At 37.9% G+C, this 27,189-nt stretch overlaps 1 protein-coding gene across 1 annotated transcript in view; it reads right to left on the reverse strand.

Annotated features, from left to right (window-relative positions):
* BEAN1 (brain expressed associated with NEDD4 1) overlaps positions 1–27,189 on the reverse strand; it is a 56,305-nt gene that overhangs the window by 23,575 nt on the left and 5,541 nt on the right. Inside the window, exon 3 of the mRNA XM_068411230.1 lies at positions 19,334–19,468. Within this exon, the coding sequence (XP_068267331.1) occupies positions 19,334–19,468 (135 nt within the window). The remainder of the gene's footprint in view (positions 1–19,333; positions 19,469–27,189) is intronic.

The following is a 27,189-nucleotide window of genomic DNA, read 5'->3' on the forward strand; positions in this document are numbered from 1 at the left end:
TTGTGATTATTATCAAATAGGCTAAAATTTATGAGACTTTTTAAATTATGTAGTTTTGTATTTTCGTTTTGTTGCATTGAACTATTCAGCTGGTTCTACTACCCAGCATCTTTCAGCAAGCATTAACCTGATCACGTGATTTGAAACTCTAGAAAAGAGCTAATAAAGATGGTATCTGCAACAAAGTTCTGAGATTGAACTACTAACTGAGCTTCAGGAATCATATCCACCTTATATATACCTTGAACACTTCTTCTAGAGTTCTTGCGGCTATGTGCTGCTTCTTATTTAGGACTTTTCCTATCGAAATAATCCTGTTTCTTTTTCCAGCCTAATCTTCAGCCTTCAACAGTAGTAATCTACTAAAAAAAAAAAACCATGTAGAGGCATGATTGATGTTCACTACTTGGAAAATAATGACAACAACTGATACACTGATCTAGCTAGTTATGTAAGGAACTGGGTGCTAAGATAGAAATCTGTTAAATGCTGGAATCCAAAGATCTTTCTTTTAAGAGGTGATACCATATGTCATATATCTTGGTCTTTCTTGCAAGGTGACTTGAAGTTTTTAAAATAATTAAAATGGTTTTGCAGTGTTGTTACGCACTTTCATATGAATTATGGTGTTGATGTCACAGAGTACACAAAAGCCTAGTATGACTCACATTATCATTTGTATCTGTAAAAGCTACAGCAGTATCTGCCTGCCTAAATCAAGGAGTTTTCTCATACCATTAAGAAGCGATTTCATTCCATCAGTTTTTTTCTGAATAGGACTACTGCTCAGACAGCTGCAGGAATGTCAATAACAGCAAAACAGATATTGATTCTTGGGATGATTTCAGTCACCCGGTCTCTCTGTTGCTTAAAGGAGCCACCAAAATTAAAGGACATTGAAAGATCTATAGAAATTAATTTACTCAAACATTTACTGTTTGAAAACCTGGGAGGAAAAATTCCTTTCTTTAAAATCCCTATTGCTTACTATAGAAGACCTGTTTGGTTAGAGGACTGGTAAATCAGAGTACAGGACTTGCCATACAGCCAAACACCATTCCATATATATGCTGTGCAGAGTCTAGGCGCTGCTTGGTACACATCATGTATTCTGCCCTCTCCTGTATTTATCTTTGGCTGGCAGAGCGGAGCCAGGCTTAAAGAGAAGACATGCACCGCTGAAGGGCTGCAAAAAGTAACTTCCCCCCAGCTGATAGGCAGTAGTGTTTCTCCTGGAGTAGCATAACATTGTGCTGTCTTGCATATATAGCTTATATTATAGGTTCCACGTAGTTCCGTCTTATAAATAATATGGTGTTGGTTGCTCTTCCATTTGAGATGGCAGAGGAAGGACTTTAAAAACAAACAAACAAAACCCCCCAAAACCAAGTGTGGCCTTTAGAAGAGTATATTTATTCACCTTTCTATATAAACTGCAGTGTGTATATGTGTGTACTTTAAATATAAAATGTAGTTTCCCCTTCAAGGCTAGCTTCAGCATAGGGTAAACACTGATAGCTGCTAGAGATGAGGTAGCTACACCTTCCTATCTGCTGGGAAGTCAGAGGTCCTGGGATGTTCCCCAAACAGAAAACATACACTAAGAAGGGCTGATATTTACAGATGCCCTGAGAAACATGTGTGTGTTGCACCATTTTCTCTCCAGGCAATTAGAAGTCTAGGCTGTTGGTATTCCTCCCCTGTTCTTAAAATTAAGCTATTTATTACTTTCAAAGAGGATTTAAAAAAAAGAATATATTTCTAAAGGAAACAAATTGCAGTGTGCATTGTTCTGCATTGCTACTGAATGAGATTGAGTGAGAATAGTAATAGAAAGATGCGGAGTAACACCAGAACAAGAACTTTACCTTTTTCTGTCAGCTGTTTCTTAGATTAGATTCCATTTAAATAATTATATGTTATGGGAAAGTTGAATAAATTTTGAATTACAAAGGTCTTATAAATCCCTTTGTAATGAATGGTGTTGCATGTAGGTTAGAACCTCTGTGATGCCAGGAGAGCACCCTTGACAATGTCTTAACCTGGAATAATGACTGTTTTTAAGGCTAGCTAGTTTTTGTGGCCTTTTGAACAAAAGGGACCAGAATATGGTTCAGTCCCAGTAAATAGGTGTGCACTGTGGGGGTGGTTCTAATAAGACTACCTAAATAAAAGCTCTTTCAGGGATACTGCCTGGAACAACAGAGAGAGAAATACCATCCAGCTTCTGCCTTCTCGTGGTGGTGGTGTTCACATCAAAGAGATGTGCTTTGTCTAATGTTAAAGGTCACTAACTGTTGTTCCTGCAGTTTATCAGATAACTGTATTTCATCTCTGGTCACAATTCACTATTTAGGATGAGGCAGAACAATCTTCCCTTGACTATTAACCCACCACTGCAGTACCAATTGACCCTTGATTGTTTCCTGAGCCCTGCTGTTAACTCCTAACATGCTGTATGCAAACCATCCTACCTTGCTTACTTCTGTTAATATTCATAGTGGAAATGTGTCTGTTAAATTGTTCCCATTTACCCACTGGAGAAAAAAAAAAGAATTTTTGAAAAAAGCTATGGGATTCTTGGTGGAGAAATTAGTATCTAGGCTGATGTAAAATCCTCTTCTATCGCCTTTCAAGTGCATGGGCAAATATACGGAGAGAGAGATAAACAACTTTATAATACAAAAGGAAGTTATTTCTGTCCCTGGTTATCCTGATCACACATGACTGCAAAGTGATTTTCATCTACATACTTGCTAACAGGAAGGACTTCTGCAATTGCAGATTAGCAAATTAAAAAAGAATCACACACAAAAAAATGGAACCCCTTCTTCAGTTTCCTCTTATCTGCCTTAATTATTCATTTTAACTATGTAATGAGGCCAAGAGGATTCACATGGAGTGGCCAGTTAAGGTGCTTCTATTCAAATTAACTAAGCATACTTCTTCCCCACCAACAAGATATATATTACATTGTAGTCTTGCAATACAGGAGAACTCAGAATGTGCTTCAATATGAGGGCGATGTAAAAAGTTCACATTAGAAGAACTTATTACTATCTCAAACAGAATGCTGAACTTAGATAAGTAAATTGTATGCACCTGCTCTTATGTGGACTAATATTTGAATGAGATAGCTGGATACACTGCTACTTCAATTCTGGTGTGAATGTATGAACATCTTCAGTTTCTTATGTGCGAACAATCAGATTAAAAGCCATTCAAAGATCAAAAGCAAGTTGAAATGTCATATTCTTTGCATTAGTAGACAAAGAATTTTTTTTGTGAGGAAACTGACAGCATGAAAATAGCTTATATTTTATATGGCAGAGTAGAAATACAATGTGCGAGCTGAAGAAAAGTGAATGCTATGCTGAAAAAGGCTTATTCATGAAGGTGATGTAGCCCTGAAAGTAATAAAAGGGGGGAAAATGGTGCTCCAAGGTTACTAAAGAAATATCAAATCCTTGTAAAATGCAGTGGGATATGTGTCATCTGTGCTGGACACTATCTTCATAATGAACTTGCAGTTAAAGACTTGGGGAAAATCCCTTCCAACAGCAGTAGAGTCACAGCGCGTTGGAACAGCAGTAAAAATAAAAACTTGGTCCTTTCCTGTGAAAAGGTGCAATGGCTCTTGGAGGGGACCAAGTAACAACAACCATGATCAAACCCCAGGGCTGGAATTCACATTTTATCCTAGTGATCTCCACAGGTCACCTGTCCAGAGTCTGGTGAGACACACGGCTGAAATCTGAGGCGTCCACCAAAGATCACCAGTCTGTGCGTTAGCTGAGTGAACCAAGTGACTGCTAAGACAATATGGAAGCCCTGAACTTCAATTGCTTAAAGCAAGAGAAATGCAATGACTGGTTAATTTGCTGAAATTGAACAAAAATAAGCTTAGAAAAGGTGGCAGATTTCTCTTGAAAGCTCTTGTGCTTTAATGTAAGTATGAACTCCTGATGGTTATTGTAACTTGAAAGTGAAATATGTAAAAAGCCGAGATGAGCCTCATGTTAATTATTAAAAAGCTAACAATAAGTTTTTGATCAGCTGTAGAGACAAGATGTAAACTCAGAATTACCGTATTGCCTCAAAGCAATTTTGAAATATTACGTTACCTTGGAGTAGCAGGTGAACAGCTATTTCTCAGCATTTATAAAACCATGGACTTCACAGCATATCCTAAATATAATTGTACTGGCAAAATGCCCAGTCAGAATGGCAATGGAAAGTGGATACTTTTTTGATGGTTTCAATTTTTTTTTTTAATCCAAGGTGCCTGAAGCTTGAGAAAAACATTAAATGGGAAAGGTTTGAAATCTCTGTGTATATCAAATAGTTCCTTTAACTCCTCATTCTTGTCTTGTGCATCACAAGGTATCTATCTTTTGAGGGGTCTTAATTGAGAGTGGTGGGGGTGTCTTGAAACTGTACTACAGTGATATGTTGTTCATGACTCAAAGAAGGGAGAGGTCCTGCCTTCTGTTTTAAGTTGGTAAGGGAATGTGGTTTGAAGGTTAGGTGTGGCTTTTTGGTTTGGTGGTTTGTGTGTTTTTTTTGGCTGTGGGTTGGTGTGTGTTTGTGTGGGGGTGTTTTGTTTTGTTTGTTTTTTTAAATTTTTTTTTTTTAAGCTACTGGGGGTAAAGGGACAGATTGCAGTTCTTTACCAAGGAAGGTATGAAAATAAAATAAAATCCTGTTTGAAGCCCTGCCTTCTTCTAGATAGCTTTTGCATTGGTATTAATGGGAGAAATATGCTAGAAATGTTAACAAGGATAAACTATGTTTTATGGAGCTACACCTACAGCTTTATAATGTTCAGCCTGCGCATATTGTCCCACTACAATTTGTTCTAAAGGCCATACTGAGTATCATATAGTGCAGGGACTTTCACTTTAGATCCTATCTCTGATCTCCCTTGTGCTGACAGCATATGACACAAGAAATATCACGCTGTTTGGATTATTAAAATAATTAATGTATTCATATTTACTGTCTCACTTGTTAATACTATCTTAAGTCCTTCTGGGGATGAGATCACAGATTTTCTAACTAGCAGCTGCTGCATACTTTCCTAAAATACCAGATTTTAGGATTGGGCCAAGGAAGACAGGGTTGATGATAAAAACAGATGGCCTCATTGCTAACAATATACCTGAGCTTGCAGGCACTGAATGCTCATGAAGGTGTGGGCAACCTTGTTGATTCAAGAAGTGCTAAGACTGTTCAGTGAGCTTTTTGGTTCTGAAAGGAAAGTCACTGCTCCTGCTCATCTTCTGTATTACCTGGAGATAAACCCTGTCTGTGAAGAAAAATTAAGAGATAGCCTAATAATGTGTATGTTTATTCCTCATGTTGCTCTTTATCAGTGTTTCACTACCCAAAAACTCTGCAAAGAGAAACATATACATATCAGCCTTAGAAAATTACTATGACTAAGATAAAAAGTAATGGACAATGTATAATGCATTAATTTACAATATTTGTCAAGATCATTACTGACTGTATGAATTATAGAGTCATAGAATCGTTTAGGTTGGAAAAGACCTTTAAGATCATCACGTCCAACCATTAACCCAGCACTGCCAAGTCCACCACTAAACTGTGTCCCTAAGCACCACATCTACAAGTCTTTCAAATACCTCCAGGGATGGTGACTCCACAACTTCCCTGGGCAGCCTGTTCCAATGCTTGATAACCCTTTCAGTGAAGAAATTTTTCCTGATATCCAATCTAAACCTCCCCTGGCACAATTTGCCAGGGTGCACTTGATCCCCTTGTCCAGGTCATTGATAAAGATATTATTTGCAAGCTTATTGAATTAGATTTGAAGTATACTTTTTTTGTTATGGTTGTATTTTTTCAGTGAAGTTTTTATTTTTCTCCACTGGAATTTTGGCAAATTGATTTTGATCTTAATAATTTATTTTTTTCTGAACTATAAAAGCAATTTTAAGTAGAGAAATCTAACTTCAAGCTTTTGCCTCATCTTGAAGTAACAATTTTTTATCCTAATTGATATGTTCCTGTAAAGACAGTATACTTAATCTTCATTATTGGTATTGAATTACAACAATAAATGTTGGAGAAGGGTGCTTGAACCTTGGAATAACATGTAGTTGATCTCTGTCACATTTGCTTTAGATGTGGCTTCTTTAGGGTGACAGTATGTTCCTGAGTGGAAGGAAAAAATCATGGAGGAGATGGTAAAGAAACTCTTGTCTGCCAGAACGGGATCTTTCGTTTCAAAGACCGTTTGTACCAGTTGTTCCATTAAGCTTTGTCCAAATAAAAATACACTTCACTTATTTGTCCTAGTAGTTAACACTGAAGAGCCAATGAAAACAGTAACACCTCTTCCTTCTGCTCCAACACCTTGTCTCTGTTCCTTGGACAGAACAGCTTGTTTAAGGTGGACAGGAAAAAGATGCAGCAAGTTCAGTCACTAGCCTGTTCAGTTAGGTCAAAGACTGGGTTAAAAACCTTAGTTGCCTAATCACAAAAAGCAGTCCTGGCTGCAGTGTGCAACTTGGGGCTCAGAGGCCTGGGGAGAGAGGAAGGGCTTGCAGCTATGGGCTCCATCAGTATGTGCATAACTTTTGTATGGAACCTCTTTCTGTGATAGGAATGTGATGACATTTGTGATGGATGTCTTTGAATTAACGGAATATTTCACCAGTCTCATTTACTCTATAAACACTGTCCTTTGCATTCTTACTCAAGATAATTTAATATGAACACATCAAACCCATAAGACCCGTGTCTGCCTCCTACAAATATGTATATACATATATTATCACAAATAGGTGCTGTGCTATGATCCCAAATCAAGATTAATATGAAATCAGTTTGCCTAATGTCAGCCTTAATTTTAGCTTTCACTTATCCTTTAATAAAGAGGTCTTCTCACACTTGTTGGCAGTTTCTACTGATAAAATTAAGCTTTTTTTTCTTTGCTGCAACCTAGCAGACTGAAGCAAGATTTTCATGTTTCCATGAAGTGGTACGAGAGATGCTGACTTGAAGGCATGTTTTATTTCCATTTGGTGAATGCCAGTTTTGCCCATCTCTCATAACTGCAAAGGAGACAGAGGAGGTAGGCTTCTCACCCATCTCTTTCCTTCTGACTTGGAGGAAACAACCACTAAAAGGAGTGGACCGAGAGCAGAATTATCCCCATGTAACTCTGATGCTGCAGGTGCCCCATTTTTCTAAGTAACATGTGGCAGGGCATTGTAGTTTCCCATAACAGGTCCCATAGCTTTTGGAGGGTTACAGAGAGGAAATCTGTGGACTTATTTTGCGTTGTGTTAGCTGCCCGTTAGGATAAAATAGTGTTCTACACGGTGGGGAGGACGTGGTGCTTGCTGGGCTTTGCAGTGCAATGGACAGCTATATCACTGGAAATCTACTGCCTATATATCCAACGTAGTTTTTTCTGTCCCAGTAGAAAAGATTATGTGTGAGGAACCTGGCATCCAAAGTCTAAATGTTTGCTCCCTTTTCAAAGGGAAGTCATGGTATTAGTGCTAAAGAGTAGCAAATCATTAGGATGTTAGCCTCTCTCATGAGACAAGTCAATTTCTCAAGCACCAAATGATAAACTAAATGTGCACAATTTTAGCACATACAGACTGTGACCCCTTTTTTTGGCTTGTTCAGTCATGAAATCCCATGCTGACCTCTGTTAGTACAAGTATGATTCAATTTTGTCAGAAGAACACTTTATTGTGTGCCTGCTGAAAGGGCCAGCAGTGTTCAAATTGCATTACAGTCGTCTGAGGACAGATGGTTGCACTGAGGATGTGAACTGACTCACCAATGCATTTGAGTAGAGTGGCGCTTTAACTGATTGTGTTTCGTAAGTCAACAACCAAAAGGGCAATACCTTAACTCTGCTTTTCCTTGAATTGACTTGTGGTATAAATTAAACCCAATTGACATTTTCTGTGGCACGTGATCTATGTCTTATGGTCTGTGTTAAGTCACATTCTAATTCTGCGTATTTTTACTGCACTTCTGTGACCTGTGGATGAATTACCAGCACACTGTTTCCTTAAGATGAGCAATTACTTCTGATGAATATTACATGGATTATGTGAAGATAGAAAATAAGAAAAAAGAGACTTGCTATGGAAATATGATTGGGTTCTTTTTTTTTTTTTCTTTTCCTTGATGCTTTCATCTCTTCTGCAGTGGGGATTACTGTGCTATTTATTCTTTATGGTGAAAGTATGTCTGTTAGATTTTTCATATTTTGCTTTATATTCCTTAAAAAGTGGGAAATGTAAGTAACATTCCTATACTACCTTCGTGTATTTTGTTTTTATCCTGATGATGTTTCCTTTCTCCAGACAACAAAAATTAAGGTGTTGCATTATACCTGTCTCGTTCATGCATTTTTATCATCAGGTAAACTTTCTGTCCTTCTTGTTAACTCATGTTCCACCGAGTATTTCCAGAATGGGGTTTCTGTAGTACTTGGCGAAGACTGTGCTGACTACTATCTCCACCATAATACTCAGGGCAAGAAAACGTTTGGAGGCCAAGAAAAGCTTGTGGACTGACCTCGCTGTATCTTATTGAAGTGATCAATCTGTCTTGTATTTTCACTGACTAACCTCTTTGTTTTGGTACCAATTATGTGCTTCTGCATGCTTCTGTTGTACTATATTGTATACTATATTCCTAGTATTGAGAATCAGGATTCCTGCAGCAAAGTATGTGTGAAAAAGAGCTAGCTGACAAGCGCAGGGATACACACTTCATTCTCTTGGTATTACACTAGTTTCAAGAAAGAAAAATGCATCTCTGCACTGCTGACATGGAGCCAACAGTTTCAGTCTGAGAGGAGAAAGAACAATGATATTTGTAATCCCCTGCTAAATGCAAATAAGTTCTGTGACTTTCTTCTGGAGATTGCTTCCCTGAGTCAGTGGAGTTCATTTACATTTTGGTGACATCTACAAGAATTTTGCCAACACCGCTTATTACTGCAAACATTGTGTCAGTTCTGACATTTCTCTTTCCTGGGAGAATCCCCAGAATGGCTGTTTCTGTTCTTAGTAGCAGACTTGCAGCTTCACTAGCAGAGGCACACAGAAAGCAATGCCAGCCTTAACCATTCCTGTCCCTCATCTAGTAGAGCACCATTCTGTGAGTTAAGCCACCACAACTTTTTATGGCCACGGTGTGAAGGACACTGAATAAAAACCTTCCCCACAACAATTTTATTCTGGAAGCAGAATCGGTACCCTGACCTTGCTCCTAGAGGAGACACAGGATTGGTCCCCAGGCCTTGTTTCTAGAGCAGATGCGCAAACAACTACGTCGATACACGCTACGGTAGCGGGGCTCACCTATGAACACCAAGCGGATCCAACTCCCAAACAGGCATGTAATTCAACTTCAAATTTATCCAGCACTCCTGGGGCCAGACAGCTGAATCCATGGAAAACAAAGGCTATCCCTGTAATTGCACTGAAGGTTGTTATAAAAGGATGCTTAATTCCCAGCAAAGAATCTCTTTTCCCATGTAACTGTTATGGCAAATGCAGTGTTACAAAGGTGGTGAAGGACTTATTCGTGCTTTAGGCCAGAAGCGTCATCTAAGTTAGACCCTGAACTATTTAGTCTTCCTTTCACATATCACTGGTTTGTGCATTTCTCTGGCTCTCCCACGCAGAACGACTGAGGGGATTACTTCTACTTCTCTCCTTGGAGAAGGATGTCATCAGGGTTTCATTCATTTATAAACATTTACTAGTTCTGTGAATTACTGTTGTTTATGAGAGTCTCCAATGATGCTTAGTAAGACAGGAGAATATTTTGTTGTTTACCATTACATATTTTTTTTTTTTCTACCCTGCTTACGTATTTATATATAATATGCATTTATTTGCCGCTTTTCTCTCTGGAACAAAGCCTGGCAGCTATAAACACTTCTCTTGCAATGTAATGATATGGACAAGCCTCTTCTGTTAGCCACTCGGATGAAACCAACCAAATTATTTCAGTCATGACTTAGGGCATATTTGAATTTAGGATTTCAAGGAGGCTTCGTGCCCTCTGGCCCTGCTGACTGTTTTCTGTTCACTCTGTATTTTTCATCTTATTCTCAACTCTGATGCATATAGTGTTTCCCACTAACTCATGTTTCGTAAAGCGAATGTGCCAAAAAGCTGGTTTCTGCTATTTATTTATAAAGAGGCTGTGGCCAAAGAAGTTAGGCCTCAATTCAGGGAACTGCTTATGTGCGTACTTTACTCACTGTAAATGCATTCTTGATTTTATTCATACAAAATTTTCCATTTCAGGGAGTACTGAGATGCACGTTCAAAAGCTGTCACTGTTTTACCTATTTACATTGTGGGAATGCTATTTGCCCAGCTGCTGGGCTCTCTTTCTTGTCTTGTTCTTTTGAAAGTTTGCATTATAGAAGTGTTATAATAAAAATTACTGAAATGTTTTAAAATAGCTTTTTCTGAAATTCATAGGCTTTGTATTACAGATGAATGAAAAGGCCCATCAAGACAGCTCTTTAACTAGATTAGTTTCTTCTATGTGTTTGCAGGTTTATGGAGCAGCCTTTGTCAGGCTGCCTTGATAGAAACTCCTCTTTTAAACTGTAGCTTCTCTTCCTGAAAAAATGCAACCACAGAAAGAAATATTTTAATATATTTCAAAATATGACAATAATACTGATCATTTTGCACTATGAAACTGAACTAATTATTCTTTATATCCTACCAACTAATTTAGTATTATTATTTCTACCTTGAAAATAGCTGTATTTAGCAGAGTTAGGCATTTCCTAGATTCATGGGGCAAGGGGGGTCATCGTCAGAACGACTGTCCCATTTCAGGAGGACGTGGCACTGGCATCTTTGCTTGATAGTACCTGATCATACTCCTTTCTTAAAGCTACTGATTTCCATTAGCCATCGTTAATTTCTCTAGCTAGGAGACAAATCGTGCCAGAGCCATGCAGGCTTGCTTTTATGTTTACTGCATGCCAGAATTTTCTAAACCCGCTATTCTTTTTAGCTACTTGCTTATGAAAGGCTAAATTGTCAAATTAAAGATGCATAATACAGATAAAAGTTCTGCTTTAATTAAGTTACCTGAGGGCAATTTCAATTATGTCCATTGTTCATTTCTGCTTACAAAAGTTGGTAGTATGTGAGTAGGATTTTTATATCACACAAGATTAACAAATACTGACCCTCAGCAGGCAGTACAATATGCATTAAATAAAACCTAATGTCAGTAAATAAAAGTGAAAAATATGCCGAATAAATGTTACAGTACTGGAAGAAGCAGTCTTTCAAATTAATCCTTAGAAAAGATAAATGAAAGCTGTGAGAAAAGAGGATATTGTTATTTGTTTTGATAATCCAGATTAAGGTAGTACATTAAATTTATAAACAAGTCCAGTAACAGCATTTTTGTACGCAATAGGCTGCATACTGTTGTAACAGGGAAAGAGTAGATAGTAATTTCCACAACAATCTAAATTATCTTAATAAAACAGAAATAAATTTCATAAATGCTCCAAAGAACTGAAATCTAACTGGAGGCCAAAGCATCTTGTGACTAAGCAAGCAAAGAAGAAATAAGAGGTAACAAGTAGCCGTGAATTCATAACTGAACTGCATGATAAAGATTGTTTAAACTATCATTACAACAAACAATTTGATGTCTTAAGAAGCCTGAATTAGTCAGCAAGATTATAAGAACTGATTTACTAAGGTGCCCTCAAATTAGATGTAGACAGTTTGTTTTTTTTTCCATTCCTCCCTCCCTTTATCTTTTTTTTGGATGCCGAAGTCTTTTTCCTAATAGAGAAGCTTGTATTATAAAAGATATTCCTGAATATAAGTAATATCATTCTGTTGCTTCAAAAGACTGCTAGGGTGCCTATAACACAGCAGTTTTCAAAGCTGACAAGTATAGGTATGTACATTTGCTAGGTGAAGAAGTGAAGTTAAAGGAAGATGACATGACTTCTCAGTAAGAAACTGGCAGACACAGGACAGACTGGGTCTCTTGAGTTCAGAGTTCTTTCCTGTAAAACAGCGCCTCCGACATGCCTTCCATTTGTGATTCCTTTGATGGTCACTAAAACTAGGTCTTCCTGTCTATTTCAGTGGTGCACAACAGTACCACACAGATTAAGAGCAAGTATTCACCCACTTCTGGAACTTCACTTTGGAGCTTATTTTAGGAATCAGTGCTCTCTAGATCTCCCATTTGGGCAGTAAGAAAAGACTGAATGCATCTACAGGGCAGGTTGAACCTCTATGAAATCACCTTCCTGAGTACCTGTCCGTCTCCCACTTACAATCTAGAGTATATAAACCTGAACTCAGAGGACCTGTATACCTTCCCTGAAACTGTTTGCAAGGACTAGGAGAAGCCTGGATTCAAATTTGCAAGGAGATTGTGAAATGGCAAATTCCTTTTCGTCAGTTGGAATAACTTTAAAAAGACATCTAATGGATTTAACATGGAATTAATGGAAACAAAAGAATGCATTCATTAGGTTAAAATTTAATATTTTCAATGACTGTTGTCACTCTGTTATCTCAAGAGCTGTTATGTTCATGTAATAGTTGTTTAAGTAACAGTGTACCATGCTTCCCTTGAAATCTGCTTTTCTGGCAAGAACTGTCCCAAATAAAAGTCTGGATAGTATTCAAACACACTTTCCTCAAGAGTCTCATGACAAGATTATGTTAACCATCCTGGTTGACTCTAGGCAAGATTATGTAGAGAGAACTTTCCACAGGCAGGATTACCTATGTGACTTTATAAAGCTGCATAGAGAGTGATGGAGATCAGTAATCCAAATGGCCTGTGGTACTTAATAGAAAGGCAATCTGTGGGGTTATCTGTGTAGATGCAGCTTTTAGAACAAACATAAACCTGGTTCCTGTTAATATGAACCTTAATTAGTCTTCATGACAGAGTTATTTTACATTTTAGTGCAGTGTTTAATTACTTTAATAATAAAAAGAAAAGTATCAAGTGACATAAAAGACGCTTAATTTCTTTGATAAAAAATACTCCAGTCATGTAACCCTTGGAAGGGGGAGCAATGATTGCATAGGTTATGACTATCTTTGGCTTCAGCGGGGCAAATTCTTTGGTTCCCATGAAAATGTATGTTTACATCTGAAGCAGAATTTTAGCCTTTAATACTACTTTTTCATGGTTTCAGGAAAGTCTCTAGATAGATAATACAGCCTTAAAAAAAAAAAGCACATAAGTAATTTGAGACACTAAAAGATAGCTAAAATCTTTGTATGCATGTCAGCTTCCATGCTAAATGGTTGGCTAGAGGACTGGAAAAAGAGTAGGTGAAGGCAAGTACATCTTAAGTGCTACAGGTCAACATCATTGTGCTGAGTGTATTTTCTGAGAAATGTATGGTTAACCCTTGAGCAAAGATTATACATTTGATTTCCTCTTACGGCAAGGGAAATATTAGCTTGTTTTCTCAACTGGAACAAATCCATGCATTGCTTCTCAGGGCAGCTTCCCTTGAGTACATGCAGTACAATGCTTTTGTTAAGACTTAGCAGTGGTTCTACTTCTGATTCAAGAGGATTTAACAGCGAAAAATCACTGTCAGTCAGGTTAAGAAAAGGGAGCACAAGAAAGAGAAAGGGGGAGAAAGAGAGAGGAAGAAAGATACAAGAAGGCATTTTTTCATTCTGGTTGACTGATACAGGAAGGAATAGGCAAATATATTCATACTTGAAATACACTTTAAATCATTCATGTTCTTTCCCATTAGGCTGAATTTCATGGTAGCTGTACATTAAATGAAATACTTTTATGTCACTGTTTTGCTTCTTAAATGCTAAAATTAAGCTCCCAGGGTAAGCTAAGGAAGTAACTATTTTGTGTCTGAAAGCCAAGATAACTATGGAGGGTAAAAATTAACGGAATTGTGGGGACTTATAATCCTGCAACATAAAATTAATTCCTGTTTTATTTTTTCTTTCTATGTTAAGGCACCGCTTTTACAGAGCTGTGTTTATATATGTGTATGCGCACATCACCTGTTGGGGAGCATATACTGTTGGTTGTGTAAGAATCATCTCTATGGATGCACACGCATAACTTGTCAAGCTGTTGTTGATTACTGTGATGCTATAAATAGCTTTTTAGGAATATCAGAGCTATGGCTCAACACACTGACTGGTACTGTTATTCTTTACTTATATTACCATAATGCTTAGAAGCCATGGTTAGGAAATTGGATATGTGAGTTGCTACAAAAAAAAACAAAGATTCCCTCCTCTCAAAAGAACCTATCCTGCATTCTTCTTGTTCAATCTACCACTTGTTGAGGCTCTTCCTGCCAGAACTAGACTGTGGTTTGTGGCAATAGCACAGACGTTTTCCATCTGTAGCAATATGCTAAACGTATGATGGAAATCTCTCCTGGAATATGGCCTCACTGGAAAGTCCACTCTTACTCTTAGTAGATACTGTGGATGTTGATTTTGAGGACCCAAAAATTTCCTGATTCCCTTCCCTTTCCTGAAAATTCACTTTACTGTGGCTAGCTGCAAAGCTTTACCCGTACATGCCTAGGTCTGAAAGGATGTGTAAAATACTATAGCATGTCTTTCCTTTATAACCACCATCCTGTGTGTAAGCCCTTTGGGATCTTTCTCACTGTCTCAAATAGGAAACGTTGAATGTGTCTGCCATTTGCTCATAACTGGACAAGTAACAATATCGAGTTCCAGTCTGACCGGACTGCCCACAATCATGGTGGATATCCTCAAAAGACCATGGCCTCATTCTTGTTTTACAGCAGTGGACCACAAAAGGTTTCAGTGAGCTACATGATAGTAAAACTGGTGTAATACAGTTGAGAAAGAGCTGTCAGTTTTGTTTTTCCCCTTTTCTAAGTATTTATTTCTGAACTCCTTTCTTAGCATCTCTTTTTCCTTTGCACTTCCCGTTTCTGAGATCCTGCTTACCTACATAGCTGATGCAAAGCAATCTCTTATTCTAAATGAGTACTGAGACCACATGGTGGTGGTTACTGGCACAGGGAGCCCCCATTATAGACACTATTGTATCTGATTTTATAAATGCTAGAACAAAAGGTTCTCATTTTATTCCCTCCCAATGCCTAAGTATGTGAATCCAGAATATTAAGTTAGGCATTAATGACACAGTGGGCAGGTGATTTGAAAGTCATTTCCCGTTCACTCTGTCATTAGTCTGCTTCCATAGTTGATGTACTGCCAGTGTTTGAAGAAGTAGATCTCGCACATTCCCCTTACCTACTCACAAATCCAAAATCCCCTGGAGTGAACGTACATGCATAGTGAGCACATATAACAGACTGAGGAACCTGGCCATTTATTGCTCTGTTTAAAGAAAAAAAGGTGCTCTCGGACCAAAAAAGAAAAGTGTTGGAAGAATAAACTTCTAATGGGTATACTCTGGAAAAGCTTTTTGTTTTTAAACCTGCACAAAGCACAACCTTCCATGCTTCTGGCTTCTATAATCTAAAGTTGTGTGTTTGTTCAAAGGCCTGAATACTCACACCAGAGCTGCTTGTTTAAACGTAAGTACTGTCAGAGAGGATCTAGTCCAGTCCAAAGCAAAAAGCCACCGTGCTTCTCTGATGCATTTTTAAGAACTCTAGTGTTTATAGGAATGATTGACCAGTTTTCAGACTGATGGGATAATTTTCTTGGGGCAATAGGAAAGACATCCCTTCCTTTTACTTTGGTGGCTATATTTTATCCTGGTTCTTCTGGGTGACTGTTCTATTAGTTGATAGTTGATACTGAATTGCTGTTTTATTCCAGCTTTGCCAAATGAAGTTGCATGTGATCAGCTACCCTGAGAATCTCTGTATAGCTGTAGTCCACCAAAAATTCCGCAGTCTGAAAGGCTGTTGACAGACTTGGCTGTGAGTAGAAACACCTAAGTACCTAAGTCCTGACTGTTGGTATTTACTGGGGAGTGAACTGTACTGCTTTTCAGAAGCATCTGAAAAGGTTCTCATTTTCCAGTTTGATGCATGTTGATGTATGTTTGGAAGTAAAATTACTGTACAGATTTTTCAGCATGGTTTCAAAAGATATGTGTGGGTTTTATGGTATATGTGCTGCATAACCACTAGCTGTCATACAGAAACAGTACTATTGCTGCTGTTTCAGCTTTACTAAAAGGTATCTTGGGTTTCTAAAAGCCAGAGGTGGGGGAAGGAAGTGGAACAAAATTAAAATAGAAAGAGCAAAACAAAATAACACAGTAAAGCATGTTATAAGCATTGAAAGTCTTTTTGGACTTTGATAAACATTCCATATAATGAATTGAAGAAACAGACTCTGCACGCTGTGTGACAGTATCACCAGCTGCTTGGTAATATAATTAATTGGTCCTATCACAAAAGTGCTTTGCTCATTACATGGAAAACAGTCTTGTGAGTAGTATTCAGAAGGTTCATTTGCTGTCCTGTTGAGTGCTGTGCAATATGCTTGTATGTTCAGTCCTTCCATTAGAAGCAGGGATTGTGATCTGAACAGCATTTATCGACACTTCCCTCTACATATAGTATAATAAGTGGACATCCTGTTCTCAGGAATTTTTAGGCTCAGGGTCAAGCTTTCAACAAGCTACGCTTCAACCAGAACAGACGCTTGTGAAGATGCTACCATCTTCTCTATGAATTCTCTTTAAATGACTGTTCTCTTCAGTGGGCATCACAGGTTCTTGGATCCTGACAGGAAATTCTAAAATGTATTTATTAGGATGAAATAGACTGAATGAAGGAAATTATTTTCTAACCTATGGGCTAAATGTTTAGATGTTGGTATTACAGAAGCAGAAAGTTAGAAATAAGAACAATAAATAATTCAAGTGGAGCTCCTCTATCTTGCACATATATAGAAAGAAAAAGAATAAAGATGATGCATATATATTTATAGATACATCCCTCCTTATATACATACTATGTAATGTTACCTATAGATTAGTCACAAAGGGATTTTTTTTAATACACAAGTACTTTTTTCATGTGCTCATCTAGCCGCATGTTCAGGCATGACTTCCTGATGCGAATGCTAACTGCATATGGAAATCTGTCAGGTTTTGAATTCCATCTAGCTCTGTCACTGCCTTGTCCTTTATTACTAGGTAGCAGTGCTATTCTGGATAGTATGAGACTGAAGGAAATGGTACACCAGCTCTAATTGCATAGTCATTCTGTGTAGATTTTCTGTTGGTACTGATCTTCTAACAGGTCTTGCTCTTATGCAGCAAAACCAACACGATAGAGGTGCTTTGGCACTTGTCTTGTCTGAAACATTTCTCTGTCTGTGAAGTACATATGAAGTGACAGATGTTAGTGCCTCGCTGGTTGACACTCTGCTCTTAGGTTCAACTGTGAACAGCAAATCAGTCTTTCCATTGAAAAATAATGAACTTTTCCTCTAGGCAATTTCTGATTTGTGTGCACTTCTGTAATCATTGCAAATGATCTGTTGGTTTTGTATTTTTGAGCTCTTAAAAACTGTAATGTGTTCAGAGCAAACCTGTGGCTACTTGACTCTATTTTGTCAGCTGTCATTGTAGTTTTTCCTTATTAGCACTGAATTGTCAGCTTTGCATTTAGAAGAAAATATATATTTACATATATTAAGAAGAGTTTGTTACCACTCACTACTTCTTTATGCACACCTTTATAGAAGGGCAGAAAATAATGCATACTTATGTGCAATCTAAGTTGCTGAAAGGTTTTCATGTGATCTTGGCAAGATGCAAGATCATCAAAATAGATGTGTTCCCATTAAATCTTCCACGACCACACCCAATATATTTTCTCAGACAAAAAGCCAAACCACAAGTCTAGCTCTAATCTCTGCTGATTAGATTAGGAATTAAGAGTATAAAAACCTGAGGTCTTGCCTAAATTCAGGTCTGTTGTGTCCTCCCATGCACGTTAACAGTAGCCCTTCTGAATTCTCAGTTATAAACTCATAATCTTTCATGCTCCATGGATCTGACCTGCTTTACTTAATGGACTATGATAAATTCTACAGAGTGGTGGTGTTGCGTGCATGCTTGAACTCCACGGTAAAGGCAGGTAGCAGGTTGTGACAAGCAGGGATCTGCAGACTAAACAGTTGGTGTTGAGGGTCTGCTGCCTACACTATGCATGTTTCAGAGGGTTTTACTTTGGATTAGCTCTGTCTTGCCTCCATGCATCTGAATGCCCATTAGAGGATAGAGTGTACTAGGCTCATTCCTGAAACTCACTTTGTGGTTTACTTTCATCTGAAGTGTATTGCCAGTAGCTGTCAATGAGCTCTCCCTGTGGTAACTTCTGGTCTTGCACAATTGTGGCTACGTTCTTCTGTGTACAATGTTGTGTTAACTAAAAACCCCAAGTCTGCAAATATTTCTGGCAAGTAATTAGTGACAGCAGTATGTGATCTGTCCTGTTTATACCATGTAGAATAGAGGTCTAAAAGTAATTTCCCCTCTTAGATGTTGCTAGTTACAAAATGAGTATGTTACAAGGAAGGTTTCAGAGTTAAAACTGTAGCTTGAAATTAACAAGTAAGCACAACAAGCAAAAATCAGGAACAGAAAAATCTGAGATAGTTAAATCACCAAATTTGCTAGTAAACAGCCATCACTGAGATTACAACACACTTTCTTCATCAGAAATCCCCTAATTTACCTTTCAATTTATTTTCAACAAATCTGGTGCTAAAACTATCTGCACTGTTTACAAACGTTACTCTAGGACTCCTTTAAATACACTGGATATTTCTGACTTTACAGTAATTCTTACCTCTCCCCTGCCCAAGCATTATTTTAATCAGCTGCCAGTTTGTTTATTTATTCACATTAACATTTCCAAATGCAGAGTGCCCGGCCAGCAGTCACTGCTCTGTAGAGCTGCCAGTGTCTAATTGTTTCTGGCAATGACGACTGCCTTTTTTTGGCTTTTTTTTTTTTTCCCTTTTCCCCCCTCAACTGGCATTTCAGAGCATCAGCCTTCACAATACATTAGCTTAATGCATTTTGAGCTTGATGAAATCTTCCATTCCTACTGCTGCTGCTATTTGTCTACTATTCTACTTGAAATCAGCATGCCGTATAAATGATTTAGACATATGAATAAACCAACCTCTAAATATCCATATCCTTGCAACAGCAAAACCAGATCAAATGTAGTATTTAGAACAGTATATTGCTACAAACACCAGTTCAGTGAGAAAATGGATTCACATTCATAGGACATTGTGTTACAATTTAGGAGTGAAGGGTAACTCACTTGAGCATGTCAGTTTGATGGACATGTAGTCTCTGCCACAGTCCTTCTTATAGTGACAACGAAGCCAGTTTAAGAGGCAGAGTCCGTCACCACACTGTAGTTCTTCTTTTTTACATGGCAGAATGCTCTGTTCATCTGAAAGGAGGAGAAATAATAGATGACTTTGTGTAACAAGCAACTCCTTCCTGAGTAACAAAGCCCCATGCCTACTGAAAGTCAGTCTTCCTGCTTTTGAAAGCCCTGGGCAGATGAAACCACTTTCTCCTCTTTGTCAGATGTGAAAAGGGTCTCAGACTCAAACAAATACTTTCTATACTGTTGTTGCTGATCATTTAAATAGTGTTCAAGACAGATGAGGTCTAGGTGAAGCATACCAAAGAAATCACAAGGGTTCTATGTCTCTGAGGCACCTAGCCTTCTGACTGACTGACATGCTTTAACATCCAAACCAAAACAATCCATCTTTGCCCAAGCTTAGCACACAAAATGGGTGAATGAGGGGGAAAAAAGAGATCTGCTGTCTTGCATAAACCTGAAGGGCTGGATTAAGGGCTTCTTAGCTGTAAGTATAACTCTCTCACAATCCCTTTCCAGTCTGACAATTAAGGGTAGGAACTCAGTCTGACAGAGTGGAGAAGGATTTTTTGAATAATCTCAGTAAACACTTGGGTAAATTTATAGTATATATAGCAGGGTCTGCAGTTCTGCATGAAGCCCAATCTTTGACTGGCTCCTCAGTTGAAAGATTGAAGCCACTTCCCAGGACTACTGTTGATTCTTGGGGGCTGAGTAGAAAACTCCATCACTCATGTCTGCCTAGAGAGGGGGGAAAAAGGAGTGATTTTTATCTTGCCCTTTGATAGTCTACTATGGTTCCTTTTACCTTTATGCATGAACACAAATCTACCCTCAAAGGAGAGATGGTATCAGCCTAAGCTCTGTAACTTAAGAAAAGCAGAGTTTCAGGCCATGCTAATATTCACCTGTGCAAAACATATTCGCACAAGAAATGGGAGTGCTGGTGGGAGTGTCATCACTTGTCGTATCTGAACAGGATCGCCCCTTCCTTGCCCAAAAGCCCCGAGGGTATGCCTGAGGAGGGGAGTGGTCACTGCAAATGCAATGCCAGCAAGCAAAGGTGCTTCACTGGCTACTCAAAACAGCTGTTTTGTTTGATGCCCAAAACATTCAAAACAGCAGCTGCCTGATATAAAATTTAAAAAGGAGTTGGGGAATCTCTATGCAAGAACAATATGTCTTTTTTTGACACATTAACTGCATAATACAAAATATCCCATGGAATGCCAGTGACCAGCCATACCATCTAAAACACACTGAGCAAATAATTGAAAAAAGAACTTGTTATGTAAATATATTCCAGTTTGTTAGGTTCAAAGTCTGTTAACATACTATAAGGAATTCATGGAGATCAGGAAGTCTGAAAATTATCCAGGAAGAAAGGGGAAAAAACCTCCTACATTACTCAAAGAAGGTTGTTGTGGTGGGTCTTTTTTTCCACTTTTCAGCAGTAGTGCTATTCAAAGTGGTTTTGTTTTGATGATAGATAAAAGGAAACTATTTTCTGACAAGTGCATTCGAGTGTGCAAATGGACACACTGACATCATTTAGTTGCATGGCTTTGTAGAGCCATCCAACAATGACAAACAGAAGTAAAATAGAAAATAGTTAATTAGTGACAGAATAAAGTTTTTAAGTTCAGAGAGGAAGACCTGTATTCAGGTTACTTTATGTGAGCAATCTAAAACATTACAAATAGAGGCAAACAGAAGTCCAAACCCAACTTGAAAAACACTAGCTCTTGGAAGTCAAAGCACAGACGGCTAGTGTGCAAATCGGTACCCAACAGAACACAAGGCAATTCTGCCGCGTCATGTTTTTGTTTGCTCTCCAATATTTGTAATTCGGAGCCTTTTTATCATCCTTCATAGCTGCAAAATCATGCAGTTTGGAGTAACTGTTCATGATTTCCAATTCTTCATGCAGCTGCTCCAGTGGAAGATGTCAGTACCCCCAAATGCATTTATAAATATCACCAGCGCTGCCAACATGCTGTTGCAGTAAATCTTAGATTGTACGCTTGTACCTGGCAGCTCTGCAAACTAGAGGCCAATAATCAGATCATATTGTTTTGTACTTCCAGAACATCTTGCAGTACGTTTCCCAAGTGGCTATTGTATTTCTGATAGGCATCTCAGACAATTTTGGGGTAAAAAGGCATAGAATTCCCAGCAATTAAAGTTGTGGGGATTCCTGTCTGGTTTTTGGTTTGGTTTGGTTTGGTTTGTTTTTTTTTTCCCCAGAGTTAAAATACTATAGAAGAAGCAGCTAAGCAATCATCACTTTGTGGTACCAAACGTAGTCATTGTGTAAATGGGAACAACTTTCGTTAACTTAAGACTGGTTACACAGTCATTGCAAATATCAAAAAAGGAATTCACCTGCAAGAAAATGATGCAAAAGGAAAAAAAATAATGTATTAGTAAATTTATTAGAGTAATCGATCCTGGTATGCATCTCAGATATTTATATCTTCCATAAAGTCTGTTTAGTTCGTAATCTAGTTTCAAGTTGCCCTAACTATTTTAAACCTCTTTGAACTTGCTCCAGTCTACATCCCCTTGCATCTTGTTCACCATTCCTGTTTTTACTAGTTCAATACAATTCTCTCTCACTGGCTAAGATTTTACCACTTGTTGGATGTAAGAAAGTTTTCCACAGTTTCTGCAACATAAAATTCCTGTTTTACTTTTCACCATTTTACTGGCTCTACTCTGAAGGTCACTTAAAGCTAAGCACCTCTTCTCTCTCATCGGAAACCAATACTGTGCTTTCTGTTTCTGCTAGTTGTTGAACTGTGTAAGTCGCTTTGGGATACGGTCTTTATGAAAATGCTAGAAAACCTCTGTGATGTTTTGCTAGAAAACCTCTGTGATGTTTTATTATCTTCAGAGAGAACCATTAAGACTGTAAGCTATAAGAAATTATATGGGCGGATCCATTTTTTTTTGGACTGAAAAGCAGTGAGGGAGAATGATGGTTAAAAAAAAAAGTGTGCAAACCTATCCTATAAAGCTGTATTTACCAGATGTAGCAAGAGCAATTTATGGCTTTTGTGAATCCAGATAATACAAATCTTCCATCTATTCTCAAGGAGAGCTGCAAAATAACTGAAAAAAACATAAAGACTAAAAATATGAAAATGCTTTTTTGAGGAAGAAACTGAGGCACAGGCCTATAGTCACGCAGCAGGCAGGTACAGAGGGAGGCATCACATTCAGCGTAGTACTGACTGCACAAATAACAATGCTTAAGTTCTATGCAATGAAAATTCTTTTGAAACAGATAGTTTAATTTGTGAGAAAATGCATTATTTTCCAAGATGATGTTTCTGTCTCAGTAGAGGCTAGCACAAAGTATTTTGTCTTTAAAGTATGTTTTACCCTGAAGTAAAATTTATTTGAAAACAATTCTTACTACAGATGACAGGGAGCTAACAAAGTCTCTTTTGGAGAAGTACTTCCCAGTTCTAAGCCCACCTGTTCCCAACTGGAGTGTGCCACGCAATGGCGTGCTGATGGTTTTCAAGGTTTGTATTCTAAATCAGCACACATTTGAATGAATTTATGAAATGAAAATTAGTAATTTAAGATCATGAAAATAATCATATCAAATTTAGGTTAAGGTGCAATACTATGTAATTGTGATGCATAAAATTAATCCACAAGTTGAAAATTAACCTGCACCACTGAAATATACATATAAGTTTACAGCTATTATACATTATCCAAATTTCTATTTTCCTATGTTAGTAATACTACATTTTTTTTTTTTAATTCAAATGAGCGTTGAATTCTGTATCTGTTGAACTGGGTACGCACTTCTCAGATCCACCACTGAGTCTGATAATGCCCTGATCATCCACCAGCAGGAGCTACTCTCTGCAACATAACCCTTTGCCCTTTGTTAAAATCATAGTCCTCATTCTTGCCTGCAGCCTAGCTTTGAAACCTCTATAGCCAGCTGCAGGAAGATAGTTGTGGTGAAGAAGGATCTTCCAGTGACACAGAGATGATTTAACAACTCTTGAGCTTGGCAAGAGGATGAGAGAATAAACAATGCATGGCACATGTTAGTTTGATGCTTAACGCTCTACTGTGCTTATATGATTTAGATGAGCATGACATAGAGACCTGTACAAAACACAATATAAGGAAGAGAGATTCTTATCTCTGGCAACTTCTTGTGCCTCTCAGTTCCTTAGTATTTTCGCATTGATGGCAGCTAAAGAAATTTACAATAACCTTAAATCAGAGGACAGACATAAGATGTCACTTCTATACTATTAAGGTATCGTGATACTATCTTTAGCCCTGCATTCTACTCTGCTGTCCTTGTCTGTATTTGGGAATCATAGTTTTATATGTTTGAAAGTCTGTGAAAAAGTTATTATTTCTACCTCTATAGATGCTCCAGCACTCCTGAAGCATGATCTTATATCTCCAACTTTGGGAAAATTTCCAATTTATGGCTTGCTTAATTCAGTAGAAATGTTTTTTAATCAGAAGCACAGAAATGTAGTCTGAACATAGCTTTTTTTTCTTTTTTATTTTAGACTTCTGTCAAGTTTTTAGATTTCTTTCAGGTTGGCTAATAGGATCAAGTTGCAAAAGTACAGTTTCCACTCATGTTTCCATTTAGGATTGTGCTGTTCTAAAAGCAAAGTCTTTTCTAAAAGTGTCTGTGTATATACAAAATCTTTGGTGGTGGTATTCTGATTTTGTGCTGTCCCTATACATTGGGACAGTTTCTGATTGAGACTGATGCTAAAAAATGTACTATACAGCATGTACCCCGGCGCACAATAGCATGAGTATGTTGTAACTGCTTTTCCAATCTATTATTGAACGTCCCATATTCTTTCTAAAGGAACATCTGATTTCACAAACGTGTTTAGTGTGAGGAGGGTGATTATTAGCGTAGTTTAACATACGCTTCAAATGATGCATTAAAGTCACCCCAAATAGCTACTCTTTGTTGCTCCTCTTTGCAGTGTGTGTGTGTTCTTTCTCTAGCACCGAGTTGTAGGCCAAAACAGAAATTGCTTTGGATTCACGTTCCTCTCCCAAAGTGTCTCTGAGGCAGAGTTATAATTACAATACCAAATGACTAGATATTGTTGGGGTACTTGTCAACATGGCACCTGCAGTAAGCCAGAAGTGTTAATTTGTCATTCAGAGCTTTTATTGTCTGTTCAAGTCTGCAGGGTTTTTACATTTGTTTGCTGACGGGGAATGGGGATCGCATAGTAGGCTGCCTGATCACGGCACCTTTAGAGGCAAGTTTCAGGGCAATACGTTAAGATGACAACAAGGAAACATGGGTTACAAATTTTTAAAAACTCTAGTCTCTTCTGTTCTGCTTTGGGCTTTCTATGACCTGCTTTTTTAATAAAGTCTTGTACTTCTTGCCAGTTGTTTGGGCCAATGACTTGCATACTGTGCGTTTGGAGAGTGAAAATGACCACTGTGTACCTCAGTAGTCTAACTTGTAAATAATCATAAATGGGGAGCATTTTGCACAAAATATTGAACTCTGCTAATAAGAGGAGATAGTTAAGTGTGGATTAGAAGCAAAGTGCAATATGAGGTTGTCCAAGTAAGAACTAGTCCTCCAGCTGGGACTACGCAGCTTGCAATCTGCTGGGTGCTCTGCCATGTACTGTATTACTCTCTCCCTCAGAGGATCTGGGATCTCTTTTGTAAAGACCACCTCTTTAAGATCCTGAGTCCTTGCTGTAGAAATCCCCGATTGAACCCATTTTATAAGTTGGGGCCTGTTTTCAATGTTTAAAAATTGGAAGCAGCCTATTAAATGATTTAGAGTGACTCAGAAAGCTGTTCTACTGACTGAAGTGTTCAACTTTCTGATGCAAAATATGTCATTACTATATAACTCTTGGGTCCAGTGGAAGGGTGACCTACCTGTATTTGTGATCTAACTAGAAAAACATTAGAGGCCAGCTGTAGTTACGGGAACTGAAAGTTGAGGTTAAGTGTAACTTCAGAATATTTCTGTCAGGTCCGAGCCTGATGGACAACAAGTTGTCTGTGGACAATAATTCAGCAACATAAAATAATCATATGAAAAAGTAAAAGTAGAATAAATGTTCTGGAAATTGTCTTGCAGCAAGTTTGTACATTCAACCCCAAGAACAAAGACAGATGTGGGACTGGACAAAGATGGAAAAAAAGATGCTAAAAGAGAAAATAGCTAGTGCAGTATCTTGTTAGCAAGGGTCAATGCCGAGTAATGGAAGGATACCAATCCAGGAGCCAGGAGAGCCTTGCTTTCTCCATAAATTGCTATGTAATCTAAAGCAATTAATTTTTCTGCCAACAGTTTTTCTCTTCCCACCTTTTCTGTTATCTAGACACCTGCAATCTGGAAGGACAAGGCCAGTTATTTTGTGCAGGACCTAGTGTGATGAAGCTTCAGTCTTAGTTGGGTCTTTTAACTGTCCATGGTACTGGTAGAAGTAATCCTGTAACAATTCTGCAGCTAATTCAAAATAAAGCGAGGATGCTGAAAACCTGTAAAGATTAGATGCTTACAGAGCTGCTTCTCTTAAACCATGACACTAAAAAAGATTAATTGCCAACAGGAGAGATTCAAAAGTAAAAAAATTTAAGAACTGCACGTATATCACTATTTCTTTTTATAATGCTTTTAATGAAGACAGAAAACAATTCCTGAAAGGAAAATCCTCATTTTAATGACAGAAGTAAAGGGATTAACACACTTGCAACTAAAAACAGCAATTAAAAGATAAGAAACTTAGAATTAAAGAGGCCAAAGAAACAAAGTGTCATAGAAGGTCTATTTGCATTAAGAATAGACAGTGATCAAGTGGCTTTGGCTGGAATGTCCTCCAGTGAATTATCTTCACACAGGTTCTGGAAGACTGTAGGTGTCTCAATGTCATATAATGTCATTATTTTTAAAAAACAGTCTGAGGGATTTCAGGAAGTTCTAGCAAGATATGCATTAAGTCTTGGAGCTAAAATCATGTTTGCATAAATGCTATCAAAGCCAACTGAATCGCTTGCTTCTGCCAGCTCTGAATTTGAGGACAAACTTTCAAATCATCTGAAGATAGAGACTCTACGTAGGCTTTACAAAAGCTCATAATCAATTAGGTGTCTACCTCTCCTTGAAAGATGCTCTGCATAGAGGCGTCTGGGCATCTCCTGCATTTTTAGGTGCTTCAACATATAGCTCAAATACAATCATTATATAATAATGAAATGTCAGACTGGAAGAGTTAATAGTGCTCAGCACCTCGAAAACGTATCTCCCCCCTACTTTTCTCCGAGAGGTTTCTCAGTATGGCTGCTTGTACCAGTTTGAGATCCCCTTCAAAAACTAAAGCATCGTTTCTATTTATTTGATAGGGAGCAAGGTTGGACTCAAATCTGTATTTTTGCATAGTAGTTGCATAGGAATGAATTCTAATCTATTATTCTCTCCACTAAAAAAAAAAAAACAAAAAACAAAAAACAACAGGAATGGGAGGTAGGAGTTGGGAGAAGCTGCTAAAACTAAAGCATTAAGTCAGTAGTTACAGCGGAAATAAACGATTTGGAGTTGTCAGCCTACATCCTCATAAATGAGGATGAAAAATTGTCAGGCTTGGAGAGAAACTGATACCTTCCTAGTGCAGATTCCAGTCTAATAAATGAAAGGTGAAAAAATCATTCTTGATGTAACTGAGATGATTTCAAGGCATCATAAAATAAATTGATGGCAGAAAGATACTGAGCAGGATATGACTTAT

This window comes from Nyctibius grandis, chromosome 12 (assembly GCF_013368605.1).
Source record: "Nyctibius grandis isolate bNycGra1 chromosome 12, bNycGra1.pri, whole genome shotgun sequence".
Classification (NCBI taxonomy): domain Eukaryota; kingdom Metazoa; phylum Chordata; class Aves; order Nyctibiiformes; family Nyctibiidae; genus Nyctibius; species Nyctibius grandis.